The 21,979-nt window shown below is 38.0% G+C and overlaps 1 protein-coding gene across 4 annotated transcripts in view; it reads left to right on the forward strand.

Annotated features, from left to right (window-relative positions):
• The window catches only part of RNF130 (ring finger protein 130), a 125,274-nt gene that overhangs the window by 92,995 nt on the left and 10,300 nt on the right, over nt 1–21,979 (forward strand). For 2 of the 4 annotated variants that reach the window (XM_007474177.3, XM_056811724.1), the window contains exons 7-9: nt 5,702–5,906; nt 9,338–9,431; nt 16,839–17,011. The exons of 1 other annotated variant lie outside the window; for it this stretch is intronic. In XM_007474177.3, coding sequence (XP_007474239.1) covers nt 5,702–5,906; nt 9,338–9,431; nt 16,839–16,854 — 315 coding nt within the window. In that variant the 3' untranslated portion in view covers nt 16,855–17,011. Of the gene's footprint in view, nt 1–5,701; nt 5,907–9,337; nt 9,432–16,838; nt 17,012–21,979 lie in introns of those variants that run through there. One more of the 4 variants, XM_007474178.3, reaches the window with a different exon arrangement.

The raw sequence follows: 21,979 nt of genomic DNA on the forward strand, positions 1-21,979 counted from the left end.
AGAGATAGGGGGTCCTTAGTTCAAATCTGGCCTCAGATACTTGCTAGCTGTGTGACCCTGGGCAAGTTACTGAATCCTGCCTAACCCTTACCTCTCTTCTGTCTTAGAATCAATACACAGAAGGTGGTAAGAATTTTTTTTTAATGGATTTGTCCTATGTAATTACTAAGCTGGGATGTGATCTCTGAAACATCTTGGACAACTACAGTCAGTTCCAGAGTGTAAAAGGAACAAATGTCTCAGCAGGAAGAAAATGATGTCTGCAAACTATTGGACTGAGTTTAACTTTGATTCTTAAAAGGATACTAGAATATATCATATATCAATAAAAGGATAGTTAGTAAACATTTGGATAAGGATGCAGTGATTACAAAAGAGTCAGCATAGCCTAAATAGTCATGCTCTAACAGCATTCTTTCCTTTTTTGGTTTTTTTTTAAAGGGTTACTACTAGACTGATAGATCAGAGTGTTGTGGTACAAGTAAGACTGTGCTTAGGTTAACAGTCATGTTATTCAGTATTTATTTCCTTCAGCTTCTCAGTCTTCTCAAATTAGAAGTGTAGGGGCCCATCTCTTTTAACATTTGTGGGGACCTATTGGCCAAGGATATCTAAAAAACCAGTTATGCAGGCTTTGCAAAGTTGTATATAGCAATAGATTTATTTTTCTTCAGAATAAAAGAAGGCAAACAGATCTCTCTTGTTTCTAACACAAGAAATATTTTTGTGCACTGAGTTAGAACATGGTCACATAAAGCAGTGAATAAAATGGAAAGACAGATTTTAGGTACATGTAAAGAATTCTTTTCCACTACTTGAGAAATACAGCTTACCTAGATTTTTAGCAAGGCATTCTTCAGTCTGTTGTGCTTTTCTCATGAATATGATGAAGCAGTATGAGCTAGGCTGTACAGTTAGGTGGAATAAATGTGGTAGAATAAAAAATGTGGAAAAAACAGTCATCAATGGTTTGACATAGCCTTGGAAGAAAATCTTCAGTGGTGTGCTTCACCCTAAGCTGGTGAACATTTTATCAGTGACATTTAAAAAGGAGTAAAAGAAAAAGAGGTTGGTATACAGAAACTGTAAAAAATCCATACAATTGTATTTAAGTATTATATAGAGAATTCTGATATTAAATTACTTGCACATGAACCCTCTTAACAGAACCCACTGTCCTAGAAGCAGACAGGGTTGCTACAAGGAAATGTTAAATGAACTAAGAACAGTTTTTGCAGTTGTGAGAAGGTAAGGGAAGTATTCCTGTGATTGATATCTAACAATTGTACTTTATTTGAGCTTCTAACAGTGTCAAACAATAAGGTGGTCATTTTGTTGAGGGGGAAAAAAAGCAAAAGAGCTAGAGGCAGGCTTTTCTACACTTCAGCTTCTCAGGGAAAACTAAATATTTTTAGAATGGAAGAAATGGAAGTCCTTCAAAGAAGAAAAATAATTTGAAGAGACAGATTAGAATCAAAATTTGTGTCAGGTTGGAAGGTGGAAAGGGGTGGTGCCACAAAAATATGGGAGAAAGGCTCTTTTAAACCTATGGAGCTATGTTGGGCTATTTTTTTTAAAAGTGAGCCTAGATCTTCTTAGAAGGAAGCAACTTAGGGGACAACTAGGTGATTCAATGAATTAAGAGCCAGATCTAAAGACAGGAGGTTTAAATCTGGCCTCAGACACTGCCTAGCTGTATGACCCTGGGCAAGTCACTTACCTCATTGCCTAGCCCTTACTGCTCTTCTGTCTTGGAACCAATATACAATATTGATTCTAAAACAGAAGGTAAGGGTTTTAAAAATAAGAAGTAAACAGCCTCTCCTGTTGTATTAAATGATGATAAGGATACCCTGCAGGAGATAAGATATGTATTCTTGATAAGAATAAAGAGATACATCATTGTAGATAACAGCTCATGGTGGGGTGGTACAGAAGTGGCCAAGTTGACTTGACAACAGTCAGGTGGTATGTTGTCTTCCCAGCACATGACACATACCCTTCTGGTTAAAACAATAAGCACATCCTCTTTTGGTGAGTCGCAAAGGGATATTTTATCTGCTAGAAGGAATCCAGAAAGTATCTCTCAGATTACAAAGTACTAAACCACACACACAAAAAAAGAAGACAACGACCTCATAAAACAACCAACATTTTCATCATTGCAAGAGTTTGAAAGTAAAAACTTCAAAAGAGAAGTAGGATTTGAGAAGGGAAGTTGGTTAAGAAGATGGCTATTGAAGAATGGAATTTGTATTTCTGGGTCAGAACTTTAAGAAGAAATAATTGTTTTGTATTGACTCTTGGCCAGGAATACTTCTGAAGAATTGAATCTTATAATGCATGAGAAGAATTTATTTGCTTTTGAAGATTTGCAAATTTGATCAAAAGGAACTTAAACTTAAGAGGAGAAAATTGTCCTTATATATCTACTAACACAGATCCCACAGAGAGTTTGGATGCAATACAAGAATATCAGTGGAAAGGTGTAGTAATTTATAGAAGACTGTATCCAAAAAACATACAGTAAAAATATTAATGGACTCAGATGTTTGTACAAAGATGTATAGAGCTTGGGTGATTGAGCTAGAAATATTGGTAAAAGAAGCTAAAATTCAGTCTCCTTGGTATCACTTAGCCTTGGTGGGATATGAGGATTTCATGAGTAAAATCTGGTATTTGAAGAGAATATTTATTAAAAATCAGCATATTAGATAAAAGAGATAATAGCATAGTTTTGTATGTCAAGAAGATATAATCCTTTAAGAAAATTCACAAACTAAAAAGGGGAAGGACAATGGAGAACATTTCTGTGAAGATAATTAGGGAGAGAAACAGAAGTAATGGAGTAAAAGAACATTGCAGGCCACTTGACCAGAAGGATAGGAATATGTTCAAGGAACATCTCAAATAAGGAGGCTGATAATAGCAACAGAGAACTAAAACTAATCATTCTTATGTTGAAAATCTCATCCTCCTGAAAAAACATGGCTTATAAATTCCTGACTTACGTAAACAGTTTTATTTTTTAAAGAGTAGAAGACATGGCTTGGAAAACCACTATACTAACCAATAAACTTACCAATTTTCAGATGACATATTATGAAAAACTTGCAAGGAAGCAACCACACAATATTAACATTCATGATAAATAAAGAGGGGAATGCCAAGCATCCAACTTCTACCTTGGTTTTAGGAGACTAAGAGAGTGAGCATTATAGTGTTGGGCATACAAAGAAAGCAAGATAGTTTCTGTCCTCAAAGAGCTTATATTTTAATGATGAAACAGTATATATTGAGAAAATGAGTTAAAAAGCAAAAGGGAAGATGGGGGTATCACACCTTGGAAATGACCAAAAAGTAGTATAGTAGGCACTGAGTCAGTAAAATAAAGTGAAAGCTTACCGATCAGTGCCACGGGTGAGGAGGCCAAGGTCTGAAGGGGGTTGAGACTGGTGGCCAGGAGACTTCATGGCAGCATGACGTCGAGAAGTAGCACTGTAGGCCCAAGAGCTGGTAAGATAAAATGAAAGCTCACCATTCAGAGTTCAGGGTTTCAAGAGCACAAGTATAAATTCTGGTGGAAGCAGGCAATACAGTTTGGGGATTACCAGAAAATGATAATTTCAAAGAGTTCAGATACTATCTTGTGTCCTAAAATTTTGGTGAAGTTGACCCAAGAAGGATGTTCTTAAAAACAAAATTCTGATGGAACAGATAGATCTGAGGAAGAAAATGATGAGCTGCCTAAGAGATATATGTAATTACAGTGGGAACTCATGAACCAATACCCATTTCTGAAAAGTGTGTATAGAAAATAAATGCATGGGCAGAAAACTAAGAATTTGTTAACAAGTGGCATGGTTTTCTAAGAATGTTAAAAATGCCAAAACCCAGAACAAATTAAGGCTTGCAGTATATGTTAAGGACAACAAAAAGAGTTTTTTAAATACCAGTGTGAGGAGGGAACAGAAAAACAAAAAGGAAATTGGAATGATGACTATGGAAAATGACAACAGATAAGGGAGATAAGGCATTTGGAGCATATAAAATAAAATTTTTAAATTGAAAATACTTGGTTACCTCAGTGAATCTAGATAAAACATACCTCAGAGAAGTGAGAACTTGTGGATGTGATTATTGGGCCACTATAAATGATCTTATGAGTATTCTGGGGTTTTTTAATGATGATTTGGATTCTTCAAACCATGGGCTAGTAATTTAACTGCAATGCTTTATAAAATTATAAAATATATTATTAAAGAATGGTCTGTGAGTCCTAAAAAAGGAATAAAAAAACAGTAAGAACTAACTTGAATTCATTAGGTATGTGTCATGCCCAACTTAATCTCATTCCCTTTCTTGACAGGATTAGTATGTTCAAGTGAATGCCTTAGTTTAGACCCAGGATACCTGGATTCCCGTGAGATGTGATAGGCTGTCATGATATTCTTGTGGGTAAAACAAAAAGGTGTAAATTGAAAATAAATTAGATAAATTAAGTACTACAAAATGGTAAATGATTGAAGTCTTTAGTGGAATGCCCCAGGAATCTGTCCATGACCTTACTCTATTCATCATTTTTATCAAAGATCTGGCTATAACTGAAAAATGTACTAAACTTTCAGACAATAGACAGCTTGATGGGGGATTCCTAACGCATTTAATGACAGATTTGGGATCTAAAAGACATTTTTAGAACATTAGCATGATAGACTAAATCCAATAAGATGGAACAATAGGGATTAATTTAAAATTATTTGACTGGGTCTAAAAACAATCAATTTCATGGGTACAGGATGGATAAACATAGATATTTTTTATGGCATGAACTAGATGTCACAGACTACAATCTCAATATTGGTGATGATGATAGTCCACTTATACAGTACTTTATGATTTGCAAGGCACTTTACATATATTATTGCATTTGATCCTCACAACAATCCTGTGAGGTAGCTGCCATAGGCATCGCTCTCCCTGTTTTAAGGATTAAGAAACTGATGCTCAGAAAGTGTGTTCACACAAGTTAGCATCAAAGGTAGGATTCAACCCCAGGTCTTGCCTGACCCCAAGTTCAATATCTTCTCATTATGCTATGCTACCTTGGCTTTGGACCAACTCTTTTCCCTCACTCAGAATTCTTTTTCACTTGATCATTTTTGTTTTGGATGGTTGTGTTTGTCTAATCACCCTAAATGAATCATCACTTTAAATTGCCATCATCAAAGAAATAACAGAATGAATTTGAATATTTTAAATAATACTTTATTAATCACCACCAGACTAAAGAATTTATAGCCAAATTAGTAACAATTTTTGCTTTTCACATTGCATTTCAGCTCTGTAATGAAAGACTCCAGCTTTTTATCTACTTTTGGGCTAGAATTCTAGTTTAAATCTCCCCAAAAAGTTTGTAACCATCTTATAAAGGTATAATAACTAATCAATACTGCAATGCATAATGATGTTACTTTGTAGTAATGTGCCTTCACTGAATTTTTTTAAGAATTCATGATTTTCAAAGCTCTCTTAGGAAAAAGAATGATGAAAAAAGTTGGTGGAGGAATATTTTTTCCACCAAGATAACTTAGAAATTGATTTTCTAAAACCCTGTTTAAGATTTCTTATTTTTAATCTTATTTTATTCATATTTATAAAAATAAATATGTGTAATTTTTAATCTGAAAATATTTTTCAGCCAAATTTGCCATGTACTGATAATGTAGCTTTTGACATGGAAAGGCTTACCAGAAGCCAAGCTGCTAATCGAAGATCAGCACTTGGTGACCTTGCCAGTGACAGCTCCCTTGGCCTTGAGCCACTGCGCACTTCAGGGATGTCTCAACTTCCTCAGGATGGGGAGCTCACTCCTCGAACAGGAGAAATCAACATTGCAGTAACAAGTAAGTGGTAATCTTTCACTTAAAGTGCTGAGTGCTTTTCCTTCACTGCTCAGGAACCTCAGCTTAACATATCACAACCCTTCAAGACAAGTCAGGTATCTTTGGAGGTTCTTGAATACATATCTCTGTCTTCAACCACTTGAAGAATTTTTAGATGCTTTTATTGAAACACGTCATCTGTCTATGCTTTGCATAACAAGTTATTTTAAGACTTATTTGAATCTATGGAGAATGAGTTTTGAGTCTATACAAAAAATAATTGTGGCAGTATTAAAGGTAGGAGACTAACAAGTGTTGGTTTATAAATATGAAGCAGCGTGAATGATGGAGTGGAAAGAATGGTAGGCTTAGTCAAAAGGCCTGGGAGTGAGTCCTAGCTCTACCACTTATTAACAGCCTTGGGCAACTCACTTTTCTGAACCTCAGTTTCCTTACCTATCAATAGAAAACAATACATTGTCTTCCTACCTCACAGGGCTGTTGTGAGGATCAAATGAGCAAATATGTACTGTAAGTGCTTTAGAAATTGTAAAGTTCTCTATATGTGTGAATAATTGATGGTATAAAATAATTATTTATCAAAAAGAAATTGTAAGAAAACATTGTTAAAACTAAAAATGACTTCAGGCTATCACCAGTCTCCTTTTTTTCTGGTATGGTTCATAAATATTATCATTGGTACCTTGAATTTCCAAAAATGAATTCTAAAAGACCCAGTAATAAGGATTTGAGTCGACTTTGAACTTATGAAATATGAATTTCTCAGCATCTTTGGGAATTGTTAGCAAAGCCTTTGTTGTTTCTTGCTTTGATATTTTGTACTACTCTCTTTTTCTTTCTCTTTGACTTGATGTTAAAGTCTCCAAATTGGAAGACTTAAAGTGGTATAGGTCCCTTACCAATTAATCCTTTCTTCCAGCTCTTTCCAAGACCCTCTTAGGCTGCTAGGCATCTCAACTTAGTGGCTCAAAGTTTCCTAAATATTAAGCAAGATAGGCACAAACACAAGCAAATTTTCGAAGAACAGCAAAGAAATTGGTTTTGACTGTATCACAAAACATTTATCCATGTCTCAAGACAGCCACTTTCCTGCCCCACTCCTTATACATCATTTTTATGAACATTTTATTTACCTCTGCCACATTTCGTAATATACTCTTGTGTGCTGAGTGTACCTTTTTTGATCAGTACTGTGGCTCCTTCTGGCCTATCAGCACAAAATGTAAAGGGAAGCCACACATTATCTAGATCCATAAGGGATGTGCATTGATTTAGTAACATGTCTCACTACAAACTCTTACCAACACCTAGTTCCAGGTTTTTGTACCATCATTATCTGGTATTAATCTATCCTTTATTCGTCTGTGACAAAAACAGGAACAGAATTAGTTTTTATCACAAAGTACTAGGTTTGTGGATTGAGATTACTTCATGTTTCTTATATTATGGTATTCAGGTATGGTGTTTTAGTCTAGGGTTTTTAATTGCCACTGGTCCAGTAGCAATAAGGAAGACAAAGGTTTATCCAAAAGTCTGTGGCTTTTGTAGGTAGTACTTTTTCATGAAGTCATTTTAAATGTGTGGTCAAGTCTTGTGTTTTGAGTCTAAGAAATGGATGGTACCCATTGTATTGTTTCCTCCTCCAAATTAACTACTTTTGTCTGAATTTATACATCAAGAAATTAATGGGGGGGGGGGGGTTGATTTGAATCAAGTTATCTGTAAGTTTTCTTTTTTCCTCGTCTTCTATAAATCACTACATAGCAAATAGAGCTTCATTCAACAAAGATTTAGTGAACAAAGCTCCACCATGTTCTAGGTTCTATGCTAAGCAATGTGAGAGAGAGAGAGAGAGACAGAGAGACAGAGAGACAGAGAGAGAGAGAGGGGGGGGGGGGGGAGGGAGAGAGAGGGAGAGAGAGAAAGAGAAGAGAATAATTTAGGGAGAATGTTTAAATTGTTTTACCAAAATAACAAAAAAAAAATATGAACATCATCCAATGCCATAAAAGGAACTTTTTACCTACACTTGATATTTTCATTCTAAATCTTTTTTAAGCCCTTCCCTTCTGTCTTAGAATTAATATTGTGCATTGGTTCTAAGGCACAACAACAGTAAGAGCTAAGCAGTGTAAGTTAAGTGACTCCAAAGTCACACATGTAGTCTGAGGCCAAATTTGAACTCAGGACCCATTGAGCTACCTAGCTGCCCCTTAGTAATATCTTTTTAACACAGGCCCAAAAATATATGTTCTTTAAAGTAATAAAACATCATTTCTTTAAGAAAACTTCATTGGGGGCAGCTGGGTAGCTCAGTGGATTAAGAACCAGACCTAGAGACGGGAGGTCCTGGGTTCAAATCTGGCCTTAGACACCTCCCAGCTGTGTGACCCTGGGCAAGTCACTTGACCCCCATTGCCTAGCCCTTACCACTCTTCTGCCTTGGAGCCAATACACAGTATTGACTCCAAGACAGAAGGTAAGGGTTTAAAAAAAAGAAAAAAGAAAGAAAACTTCATGCTTTAAGCTTCTTCCTGACTTGGACTAGTACTCCTTTCACATACTCTAGCAGGATTGGGAGGCTCTACTTTATATGAATATCAGAATGCCATCTTTATAAAATGCAAAATTTTACAAGATTAGGAAAAATGTTAAAAGATTTAAAGAAAATCCTTTTAGGATCTTGATTATTTGAACTGAACTACTCTATGATTGCATGCCAATGATTTTCTTTTATATATACATATATATTTACATGCTATTTTTCAGGCTATTTGCCTTATCAGTTTGTACTTCCTCTAACCAAAAAAAAAAAAAATCCTCCTCAAAATCATCAGGATGAATGCAACTGCTTTTGATGAAACACCAGCAAGATGATGTGTTGTTTTTATTCAATCACATAAAATGTGTGCATAAAGAGGGGAAAATAATAAGAAATTATCATGATGACATCATGAAAACTAAGGAAAACCCAGGCTACAGACTGCCTGGAGTCTCCATGGACCATGCTCTTGAGAATTGATCTCTGCTGCTAAAGTCTTCTCTAAGGGGGGTTGACAATATGGAATTTTCACATTGAAGAAGGGGAAAGTTGGAAACTTGGCTGGACAGTTTGACTTGGTTGTAATTAACAAAAACTCATTTCCACGAATATTTTTCCTTATTTCAAATTTCCCACTTCACACTGTTTGGCGACTACGTCCTTCTCACAAACCTCGGGGTATTGGCAGTCAGAAGTGGCTGGGCTCTGCTTTCCTTTCTCCCTTGTATTTCTCACCACGACTTCTTCCAAAACTTCTGCTGCAATTCCTTGTGCCAGTAATGGCTCACACCTGCATTGCCTCCGCCAATGACATTTGAGAGAAATATTGACACCGATTTGACATAAGCCTTCTCCCACGAGTGATTGCCTCCCTTTCCTTTGTCAACAGAAGAATGGTTTATTATTGCCAGTTTTGGCCTCCTCAGCGCCTTCACTCTCTGCTACATGATCATCAGAGCCACAGCTAGCTTGAAAGCTAATGAGTAAGTACCAATTGCTCGCTTTGTTCTTCTGGTTTACCTTCAGGGGTGATGAAGAAAATAGGGATAATATTTTCTTAAAGATTGAAAGACCAAGTTTCCATAGCACAAACATCATATCTAATAAAACTGTGATGAACTAAGTTTATAAGTCGATAATCCAGGAAACTTGGTGTGACAGTGAGTGGGGAAAAGACCTAAAGATTTTAGTGGACCACAAGCTTATCATTAGCCAACAGTGTAATGCAACAACCAAAAAACACTGGCACTTTCTTTACATTACATCACTTGCTGTCCCATGAGAAGATGCCAGAGTGTCTCTGGAATGGTTGCAGGATATGCAGTTATTGTCATTTGAGAAATCAACAAAAGGATTAGGGACATACAGCCTAGAGAAGTTGGGGCAACAAGCATTTATTAAGTATTCACTATATGCCACACATTGGACTAAGTACTGGGGATACAAAGAGAGACAAAAAGCAGTCCCTCCTGTCAAGGAGTTCACAATCTAATGACAGAGATAACATGCAAACAATTACATAAAAGCAAGCTATATCCAGATTTAATCAGAGACAGCAACAGAAAGAAGGCACTAGCATCAAGGGGGATCAAGAAAGACTTTTGTGGAGGGCGAGATTTTAACTGAGACTTGAAGGAAACTAGGGAAACCAGGAGATGAAGATGACAGGGAGATAGGCTGAAAACACTTTAAGATCCTTCCTCAGTATGAAGGAAAGATCAGGCACTTTCTCTATTCCTCAAGAGCAGGGTTGGTGAACCTTTTTCCAATTTGAGTGCCCAGAGGACAAATTCAAGCTGTCTGTGAACCCCTAGATTTCCGGAGAGAGTTGAGGGAGAAAGTGCTTGCTTTGGGCTCCCCGAGAGCCAGCTATGCTCATGTGCCACAGCTTTGCCAACAAGGCGCTAGAGCTTAGTACTGGAAACAGTTTTGTGATGGAGGAGGAATACTAGACTTACTTTTGGAAGATCCGAGTTAGAATCTCACCCCTGCCACTTAGTATCTTGTGACCTTGGTCCAAAGCCTTGCACCTTAATTTCTTTACCTTTAAAATGAAAGCTTTAGACTACATGGTCGTCAAGTTCCCTTTCACTCCTAATGATAGAAAGATCATTTAGTAAGTTCTGGCTATGTGCCTGGTACCATGAGATCTTCCAACATTGAAGTCAGCCCTGGGGATAGGCACAGGTAAGCAAGACAGTCTCTGCTTGAGGAGCTCATGTTCTAGTGGGGAAGATGGATAAATATAATAAATAAATATGAGCTATACAGCTGGCAGCTGGGGAACAGGGCAAAAGGGTAGTGTGGGGGCATGGCAAGGAGAATGCCAGAGGTGGAAGAGAGGCCTGGGTCGTGGCAAAATAAGGTAAAGGCTTACTTCCATTAGAGTCGGGGGGTCCCAGGGATGGAATCTTAAGTTTTGGTAGAATGGGGAGGGGGGGGCAGGCCTGGAGTCCCCAAAATGGGAAGAATAATATCTGTGGAACAACCTGCTTACGTGGGTGGTTGTGGGACTCAAATGCAATCATGTTTATAAAACCCTGTGCAAACTTTAAAGGGCCACATAAGTGTCAAGAAGTTGATATCCATAAGAAAGCTTCTGGTCATTGGGCTTAATCAAGTAAAAATTTTCTGTCAGAGGTATTGTTAATGGGTTTCCTGTGTTGGATGGGAAGTCAAACTTGAATTACTTTTAAGTATCTTCCAGTTCCCAGATACTCTGATTTTCCAAGAGCAGCCTTCCATAGCAACAAAAGATTATTTTTGTTTTGTTCAGTGTAATTAGTGGTACGCTGTATCAACTATTACCAACATCCATGTGGCTCACTTACAAATAAGAGCAACATTTGGGCATTGGTCAACATTTGCCCCAAGTTGGTTAGGATAAAAATTAATTTCTTAAAATTTTAGGTTGGTTATGTCCGAATCTTCCTTCATAATTTACATATGAACAACTAAGTAGATTAATTAAATATAAAAATGTCATCCTACTAGAGCAGTCAGGAAGGTAAGCATCCTCCCCTATGCTCAGTGACCTTTTATTCTTTCTAACTAAAAAGTCATCAGTAGTTGAAATTGGCTTTCTGCACTTTTGAAAAGGAAAAACATTTTTAGTTACATCAAAACCAAAATTGCTATTTAGTAGAAATCTTCCAACATTTAAGTGGACTATCTTAAATAAGATCCAGCAGCTCATTTTAATTTGCTTCTTTGGGATTACATATTAAGTTAACACATAAACCAGACAGGATTCCACCAGATGTAATTTTAGTTAAAACCAGACATTCCATGATAACCATGTTGAAATTCTTCTATAGACAAAGCAAGTAACAAGTAATACTTGCTTTTTTTTTAAATCATACTTCATACTCACTTGTATGGTTCAGAACTCCAGGATTTTAATCACATGATTATACAAGTACTTAAAGATTTCTAAGCAAAATTTTAGGTTTACGTGCAAGTACTCCTTCTGCCTACATGTGCTGCAGTGGATTAGTCTTTTGTTTGAGTAAGACTGCAGTCTAGACTTAATTTAAAATAACAGCATGATAGGAGTGCCTACCCCATGTCTGGTAACCAAAGCATACTGTTCTCACCTTGAGAAATAATGGCCAGCTACACAGTTGTTAGAGAATTTAACTGTGAATTAGTGATCCTCTAATGGCTGTCTAAGACCCACTAAAAATAGTTGACATTTGAGAGTTTCAGTCAAATAAATATATGGTGACTTTGTTTTTCCTAGATCCTTATATAAAGCACTTTGAGAACTTTAAAGCCCTATACCAGTGTTGATTATTATGAGTCTCAAAATCTGTGGCAACACAGCCCAAATTGTGTCAGGTTCTTTTCAAGTGTTAAAGCCTTTGCATGCAAGCCTAGCGATAAGTTTTATTACTCAAAAACCAACCCATTTAAAATAAACACCCTAGAGTTTTGGCCATCATATTTTTCAGTTATTACAAGTAATAAAATGTGTGTGCTAAGATGTAGAGGGGTAGCATCTTACATAAACACACACACACAATTTCATTGAGTTACTATGAGAATCAAACATTTGAGCAATTGTTGTCTTTTGTAAAACTCATCAAAGATCTCCTTTGCTATGTTATCTGATGTCCTCTATACCAGAACCCATCTAGCAAACTCCTACTTAAGTTTAGTTCCAGAAAGAGTTTGTCTGTACACATTCAGATGTAATCTTTTATAAGAACAAATATTCTTTTGTGAGAATGAACAATGTCCAGTGTGTTTCCCTTTTTGTCCTGGTGCCTGATTTAGTGTCCAGCAATTGAAGTTATCTCAAGTGATTGTTAATCTCTGCTGTCTAGGTTCCTCTTACACCCATCAGAAGTTAAAATACTTTACCAAAGAAGAGAAGCGAATTTATTTTCTTTTTTCAATAACATTAGTAGACTGGTAGCTTGGAGAACTGTTTCACAAGTGTACCTTGATTTCAGCAGTCTTTAACAGAATCCCTAGAGAATATGAGGTCAGTGACAGTAATAATGACTGACATTTATTTGGCCCTTGAAGGTTTGCTTTATACTTCTAAGTACATGGTCTGATTTGGAGCCTCACAACAACCTTGTGAGGATAGGTACTATTGGCATTATTATTCCCATTTTTCAAGGGAAACAAAAACTTAGATGACTTGTTCATAGTTTACAGAGCTAGTAAATTCCAGAGGTGAGTAGAATGGGCAAGAGAAAAGAAAAAGTACAGTTAGACTCTTTATAGTTGTTTGAAGGAAGCACCTATATAGAAATTATACTAATAATTAATTTAATAAAATGAAAATCATACATAGCTTTCAAATGCTAAAAATGTTCATTTCATTAACCATTTATAACAGAAATCTCCCTCTGATTTTGAAACTATTAGCATCAAGTGCAAAACACTTAACTAAAATAGCTTAGTGATAGGGTGCAAGCACAAGAATATGAGGAAAATACATGACTGTTAGAATTATTTTTTTCCCCAGAATCAGGGCAGCTAAGTGGAGAGATAGATAGAATGCTGTGCCCAGAGTCAGGAAGACTCATCTTCATAAGTTCTAAATCTAGCCTCAGACACTCGCTACATAATCCTGGGCAAGTAGCTTACCCCTGTTTGCTTCGGCTTCCTCATCTGCAAAATGAGCTGAAGAAGGAATGGCGAAACACTCTAGTGTCTATGCCAAAAAAAACCCAAATGGGGTCAGAAAGAGTCAGTCACAACTGAAACAAATGAACAACAACAATTCCCCAGAATTCAGGAAAGAAACTTTAAACATTCTACCTCCAAAGAAAGTTGTTGAGGTTTTTCCCCTCGCTTCATTATTTAATTATCATAATAGATAGATAGCATTTTTATTGCACCTTAGGGTTTACAAAGTGTTTTATATATTTAAGTAATTTGATCCTCACAACAACCCACTGAGGTAGGTGCTATTATTATCCCTATTTTATAGATGAGAAAACTGAGACTGAGAAAGGTTAAGTGACTTGCTCAGGGTTACACAACTAAGGCATCAGAGGCAGGATTTGAATACATTTTCTGATTCCAAATCCAGAACTCTATCCACTGTACCACTGAACACTCCAAATTTATTAGCCCACGTATTCTTTAGGTTCCTTTTAGGAAATAAATATTTAATACATAAATATATATGTACATCTATATATTTATACCCTCACCTTCTTTCTTAGTATCAATACTAAATATTGGTTCCATGGCAGAAGAATGGCAAGGGCTAGGCAATGGGGGTTAAGTGACTTGCCCAGGGTCACACAACTGTGAAGGGTCTGAGGTCAGATTTGAACCCATGACCTCCCATCTACAGACCTGGTTCTCAATTCACTGAGCCACATATATATATATATATATTTTTTTTTTTAATTATTGTTCCTTCAAGTGTGACTAATTGCCTCACGAGAGTCAGCATGGCATAGTGAATCCAAGAGTCAGCCTTAAAAGTCAAGAAATATTTAGTTCAATCCCTGCCTCTAACACCTTATTGCCTGTGTGACCTTCAGCAAGTCACAAGAATAGAAATTATAGAGAAACAGCCAAAGTGCATTCCTGGGAAGATTTCCACCCTTGTGATCACACAGGTCTGGACCAAAAAGAAATAAGTGCCTCCTCTGTAAATGGTCGGGGAGGGGATTAGACCTCCCAATCTCTTACAGTCCGAAGACTCTGGGATTGTACACACACATTGCTAAATAAAAAACCAGCATGACCTTTTTTCTAGTCGTTTCGCTCTGCTCACTTGCCCACACAGAAGATCATATAGGTCAAAACACTTTAAAAACTATGGAATACTTGGGACGTGTGAGATGATATTAAGAGTTTCGTCATAATGATTTTGTTGTCTTGGTTGATCTGGTAGTTCTTCTAGCACAGGGTCAGATGGGAGGGAGGGAAGACCAGGAGGCAGCTACTGCTGCTGGCTCTTCACATGTCTTAACCTTTTTGATACCTAGAAAAGTTTAGAATTTAAAATAGCAAATATAATCCTTTCAAAACACCGAGTTTCTTTTATGACATGTGAAAACTATGTGATTGTTTTTCAAGCCCCTTGACGTAATGCCATGAGAGAGTCCCTTCTTCTGTGCCTGCGATGGCATAAGTGGAAATAAAAGGTATACTATTGTCTCATTGCCACCCAAGCTATAGTAAACTTTTCAGAAACACCTTCAGTGATAGAGCCCCATTGCTTATTTTTCATTTTAAAGCAGTGGCAGCAAAACGGAGGAAGTTTACAAATTGCAGGCCTTACCAAAAAGGCTTCTCAGCTTTCAGTATTCAAACACTTAAGTTTAGTCAGACAGAAAAACATCACTTGCTTTGGCATTTTTTGGAGGAGGAGGAGGAGGGAAATAGTATAAGTCATGGCACAGTATCAATGGAGGAATTGATAAGTTAACATATTTGTTGTTAAATTTCAATACTCAGCAGGTCTGTCCCTCTGCCAGGCTTGTGCTAGGTACTGCGAGATTGAACAGAGAAATGAAACAGGCCGTTCACTCAGAGAGCTAGTAGAGAGGTTAAGATAAGTATTCAAATACCTACTAGTGAAAGTCAGATTTTGATAAATGCTTTAAGGGTGCTACAAAGTGCTGAGGAGGAGTTCAGGGCTTTAAAGACTGGATGGGAGAGCCACGCAATTGCCAGGCATTCCAGGCAAGAGAAAGGACATGTGAGCCAAAGCCCAAGACATGTTCGGGGAGCACCTGGCTTGGCTAGAGCCCAGCCTCTGTCGGGATGGGTGGGAGACGTGTTAGGGGCAGAGCTCAGGAAACCTTCGGTGCCAGGCAAGGAGCTTAGACGTTTGTCCTGGAGTCTGAGAGGAGGCAGGGAGGGATGAAATCAGAGCTGGGCTTTAGGATGCCAACAGAGTGGTTATTGTGGACAGACTTCCCTTTCCCTTGGCCTTTTCAGTGTTAGCATGCACCATGAGCTTAGGAGATGTTTATAAAAATGTTTTAAACTGTATTGGGAGGAGTGAAGGGAACAGCTAGGCACCCCAATGGATAGAACAGCAGGCCTGGAGTCTAGGGAGACCTGGGTTCAAATCTGACTTCCAATACTTCCTGGCTATGTGACCCTGGGCAAGTCACTTAACCCTAACTGCCTAGTCCTTCCAGTTCTATTTTAGAACTGATACTGAGTCAGAAGGTGAGGATTTTTAAATAAACAGATAAATGAATGAATGAATGAAAAAATAAATAAATAAGTGAACTCTGCAAGGCTCTGCCTACCTGTAGCTGTAGGGGAGCCATATATATCTGACAATTTTTTGCCACTCAAACCATTCAAACCATAACCCACTGTTTTTGATAAACAAATGTTCATCTCAAGAGACAGAATATAAATGATAGCAACTCAGAACAAAACATTCTGTGGAAGAAAGCATATTCTGAATCATGGGAAATGTTGTATTTATAAAACTCAAAGCTCTTTCATAATCACACTCAATCCCTCAGGAAAACTTCGAACTGTCCTTAAAACTATTAAGAAGCTGAGCTTCAGGGGCAGCTGGGTAGCTCAGTGGATTGAGAGCCAGACCCAGACACAGGAAGTCCTGGGTTCAAATGTGACCTCAGCCACTTCCCAGCTGTGTGACCCTGGGCAAGTTACTAAACCCCCATTGCCTAGCCCTTACTGCTCTTCTGCCTTGGAGCCAATACATGGCATTGATTCTAAGATGGAAGATAAGGGTTTAAAAAAAGAAGTTTGGCTTCAGAGATGATCATTTGCTAAGAAATGCTGGCATTTCTTGGTTTTACTAGCTAGTACTGGGCATTAGTTCTATTCTCACTTTTAGCCTGGGCAACTTGTTATTCTAATTGTTGTCCGCCACTCTTTAACTAATCCTTGTCTTTTGTCTCTCTCCTTTCATCCCACAGAGCAGAATGGTTTTGAAGGAAGAAGTGGTTTCTGACAGCTTTGGAGAAAGAGTCTATTTTCATGCGCATCATTTACCAAACATGCCACACGAGCATTTATTTTTAGTACATTTTATTTTTTCATAAAATTGCTCATGCCAAAGCTTTGTATTAAAATAAATAATAAAACACAACTGTGGCTGTTGGATTTTCTTTTAGTCGCCTTTTTTGAGATAGTGCAGTGTCCCAAAATAGCATCGCTAACTTCATTATTCTGCGAAAGACTACACGTGACCATCTTTAGCAGACCGCCAACGCTGCCCTTCAGGGCATTTTCACTTTTACTTTGTCCCAAGAAGGACTCAGAAATGGGCACCTCAGCTTATGGTGACTGGGGTCGGCGTGTGTGCCAGGTCTGTCATATTGATATCTGCAGTTTCACTCTTCAAGAACGTCCAAGTTTTGCCGTGTCTGATTTGGAGTCATTTTATATCCACTCTCATACCAGTAGATGCAGCATTAGGGGAACTTCGTGGTGACTGAAATATTCCCAGACTCCTAGAATCCCATTTGGAAAAGATCTTGGAGGTCATCTAGTCCAACTTGACCTCCCTGAAAGCATCCGGTAGTGGTCTTTGGGCTTCTCTTCTGTGCTGCTGAATTAGGCTCCGGGGTGGAAATCATGGTCCTCGTCTCAGCCATGAATAAACTTTATAATACGAATGGAATCAACAGGTCTTCCCTGTGCATCAGTAACCCTAGAAAACTGGCACCATCCCTTCGCCTTCTGTAGTGGTGTCAACCTGGCTTCCTTCTACATTGCTTTTCTTTCCGTGAAAAGATAAGATATTCCCAAGAATGAAAGCATTTCCATTGTCAGTTATTAAAGCCAAACTTCAATTAGCCAACTTATTGATAAAAATACAGTGATACTTAATGAGATGGCCCGAGCAGGGCTGACATTCCCTTTGTCACCAGATTTCAAGTATTTATGCCGGAATTTTAGAGTCTGAGCAGAGAATAAGAGGTGAACAAATTCAATTAGCCTTTAAATAGGCTTAGCAGTGCAGTGATGTGGAACAATCTTGGAGGACTTATGCGGGGATGCCATCCACCCCCATTTCTTTCAGATCCATGAATCTTTGGTTTTATTTGGGGGTTTTGGTTGTGGGTGAGTGTACTCTTACCACAGTGACCAATATGGAAGTGTGCTTTGCATGACAATAAGAAATATGCTTAGCCTGGGGCAGCTGGGTGGCTCAGTAGAGAGAGAGCCAAGCCTGCAGTGGGGAGGACCAGGATTCAAGTCTGGCCTCATACACTTCCTAGCTGTGTGACTCTAGTCAAGTCACTTAACCCAAATTGCCTAGCCCTTACTGCTCTTCTGTCTTGGAACTGATACTTGTAGCAATTCTAAGAAGGTGGTGTTTTTAAATATATATATTTATTAATATATATTAATTATATATATTATATATATAAAATAAAATTAATAATTATTTATTATTATATATAATATATTATTAAATGTACATTGCAAAATAAAAATAAAATATATTATTATAATAATAATAATTAAAATTATTTTAAAAAATTATTTTTATTTATATATATATATATATAAATGCTTAGCCTGACTTGAGATCTGAGCGTAAAACTTCAGTGTGCTGTGTAGGTGTATGGCATGAACATTAATAGTATGGGGTGACTTCACCCACTTCATGGCTAGAGAATTATCAGCAATTGACATTAGAACCAGCTTGTGACTGAATGGGAAAGTGAGGTATCTTTCTCCAGATTACACAAATAGTGCTGATTTTGGAATCCAGGGACCCAGGTTCAAATCCCACCATTGCTACTTATTCTGTGGTTTGGGGACAAATCATGACCTCTCTTGTCCTCAGTTATTTCCATTTGTGAAATGAAGGTGAAGTAGGTCAGTGGGGTCAAACTCAAACAGAAACAGATCCCAGCAACTGCACAAATTAACATTCTTTGATTGTATTTTTATTTATTTTGTTAAACATTTCCCAATCCTATTTTGATCTGTTCCTGACCACACTTTAGTCTCCCTCTGAGTTTGGCACCTCTGGCCTCGATGACCTCCCAGGTCCCTTTCAGCTCTCAAACCTGCAATCTTGCCTCCAGGTCCTTGGCCTTGGAGCCCCGTCCTCTTTCCAGTATACCACAGCTGCTTCTTGGGCTCCTAAATGTGTTACCAAGTTTTTAGTTTTTGCTTATTCTAGTTTTCAGGTAGCCAAGAAAACTTTTTGGGAGATAGAATTTAATTCTTAAATGTAATGGAGATAGATTTTTTTTGAATTGGCACCATGGGAATTCCGGACAGCAGCCAAAATCTCCATCCAAACACTGTTGCTTAATTCAGAACAGATGAGATGCCATCAGTTGAGAAGGCAGCCTTATAATTAGAACTAAAATGTGTGAGGTTCAATAATTTATTATTAACATTTTTAAGGGAGAGAATTAAATAGCAGTTTAACACAGAATAAAATTTCAAACTGGGCCGTTGGATGAGAAACAGACTTTCACCCAGCACAGTGTAGGACCGAATGCTTGCAAAGGGCAGTGTTTGAACATGGAATACTCTCCCAGGAAAGTGCGATTTGGTGTGCTCTACCTATACTGAGAAGGAAAGAAAGTTCACTTTATCCCAAACAAGAACTTCAGATAACTAGCGTGAATCAGAAGAGGAAAAATGTCATTTCTCTGACAAATGAATTCACTCTCAGGGCAGAGCACTATGCCCAGTGATGACCAAATTACAAAGATAATTAGGATATGGGCCCTGCACTAATGGGTTTTATAGCCTGGCAACCCATGAAGTTTCAAAATAGCATTAAGAAAATATCGAAATGATTTCTTAGCTTGTACACAGTTGAAATATGTGGCTTTGCTGGCCCAGATCATCAACTCTTAGGTCAAGAATACCCCCAGAGCAGAGGGGTCAAACACGTAGTCAGAACCAGCTTAAAATGCAAGGGGAGGGAAGCCAGCTAGATAGATCAGTGGATTGAGAGTCAGGCCCAGAAACAGAAGGTCCTGGGTTCAAATTTGACCTCAGATACTTCCTAGCTGTGTGACCCTGGGCAAGTCACTTAACTTCCACTGCCTAGCCCTTACTGCTCTTCTGCCTTGGAATCAATACACAGTATTGATTCTAAGATGGAAGGTGAGGGAAGAAAGAAAGAAAGAAAGAAAGAAAGAAAGAAAGAAAGAAAGAAAGAAAGAAAGAAAGAAAGAAAGAAAGAAAGAAAGAAAGAAAGAAAGAAAGAAAGAAAGAAAGAAAGAAAGAAAGGAAGGAAGGAAGGAAGGAAGGAAGGAAGGAAGGAAGGAAGGAAGGAAGGAAGGAAGGAAAGAAAAGAAAGAAAGCAGCAGAGACTACATGTTCAGACAATAACATAAAGGATTTGGAGTTTGTGTTTATCAAATAAAAGCAAAGTTCCCACAGAGGAAGGGACTCTTGAATGTAACAAACACCTTGAGTTATATGATTGAAAAAAATGTGGGAATTTTTCTTAAGCCAGTTGAATGTAATTTCAAATCCCTGCAAATCCTTCTATATGAGCTATGTATTTTTATTGTATTTATTTTAGGTTTGGGTTGTCAGAAATATCTAAGATACAAAAATAGAAAATATCTGAAGAAAAGGTGAGGCAGACCAATTTCTCTTCAGTTTTCTTGGTTTCTTCAGGAAAGTAACACTAGAATATTCAGGATCTTTGTAAAGTCCTTGAGCTGCCTTTGGGTGTTAATTCCTTGGGTTTCAGATTGGATAAATATATAGCAATCCTGTGGCAGATTCTGGATGAGAACTGTTCTCCCTTTGGATGGAAACTTTCATTCAATCTTGCATAACCATTCGATGTAGTTTGCATTATCAACTGTGGTAGCCAATTTCCATTCATCTTAGAATCTGAAATAAGAAAATGGTGTCTACAACCAGGTAGTTTCGTTGTCCAGATTTGTAATAAACACCATTTACAGATCACCTGTCACCCCTGCAGCCTCAGTGATTAAGGTTTGGAAGGGCCCATTGCTTTTATGACGACCCTAAATTCTCAAAATAGCCAGTGCTTGGAAGCATAACCTGGAGACTTAATCATACTTGTACTTTGCGTACTTGCAGCTCTAATGACCTTGGGGATCTGTGTGTTTTTTATAAGGGCCCCATGATGCACTTCCCTGAAGTTAAGCCACTGAAGATACACCAAGCATGAAATCTTCGGTTTGGTCTGTACCCATTCCAATATTTTCTTGAACCTAAAAATAGTCTGTGCTTCCTGACAAAACCACCCACCTCTCTCCCTGTAGAAAGCTCCATCCCTGGAACACACAAGAAAATTCTTTTCTTCTCAATTGACGCCAGTTGTGCCCAGTTGGAGGATTACCCTACGGGTGACTCAAGATCTTCATCATTAGACTTTTTCAAATGTTAAGCACGTCAAGAAAAAAAAGTCTTGGGTGATGTCTGTAGATCCTGGCTTGGGGCCTCACCTACTAGTACAAAGAGCTGATGGTGAATTCTAGAGGAGTCTCCCACTTTACTACATCCACCTTGGAGCAAGATCACAGCTGCCAGCAGGCAGGTGTAAGCGCCTCAATAGATGTCCCCAAGACCTTCTACTTGGAGCCAGCCCCAAAAACTATTTGAACAACTAGGTGACCTGTTCAGTGGATGGAGCACCAGGCCTGGAGTCAGGAGGACCCTGGGCCAGTCACTTAACCCCAGCTGCCTAGCCCTTGCAACCCTCCTGCCTTGGAATCGATTCTAAGATAAAAAGCAAGGGTCTATTTTTGTTTGTTTGTTTGTTTTTTTAGTTCTATATGGTATGTACTGGAAGCAAAGTTTTTCTTCAGATTTACTCCAAGTTTTGTCTTATGGCCTCTCTTCAGACATTCTGGAAAGTGGCTTGTACATGAGAAATAATGTAAATGATGTCATAAAGGACGTGTGTGACCAGAAAAGGAGAGAGGCAGGCAAGAGTGACGCTCAGGGGCTATGTTGGTGTCCATAAAATAATCAGAGAACAAAAGGAAGACCCTCAACACACTGAGGAGTCCCTCAGTGTAGAATTCATGGAGACATGAACAGGAAATGCACAGAATAATGTTATGGTGTACATCCGTGAAGGGAGTACCCA

The sequence above is a fragment of the Monodelphis domestica genome, chromosome 1 (genome assembly GCF_027887165.1).
Source record: "Monodelphis domestica isolate mMonDom1 chromosome 1, mMonDom1.pri, whole genome shotgun sequence".
NCBI lineage: Eukaryota > Metazoa > Chordata > Mammalia > Didelphimorphia > Didelphidae > Monodelphis > Monodelphis domestica.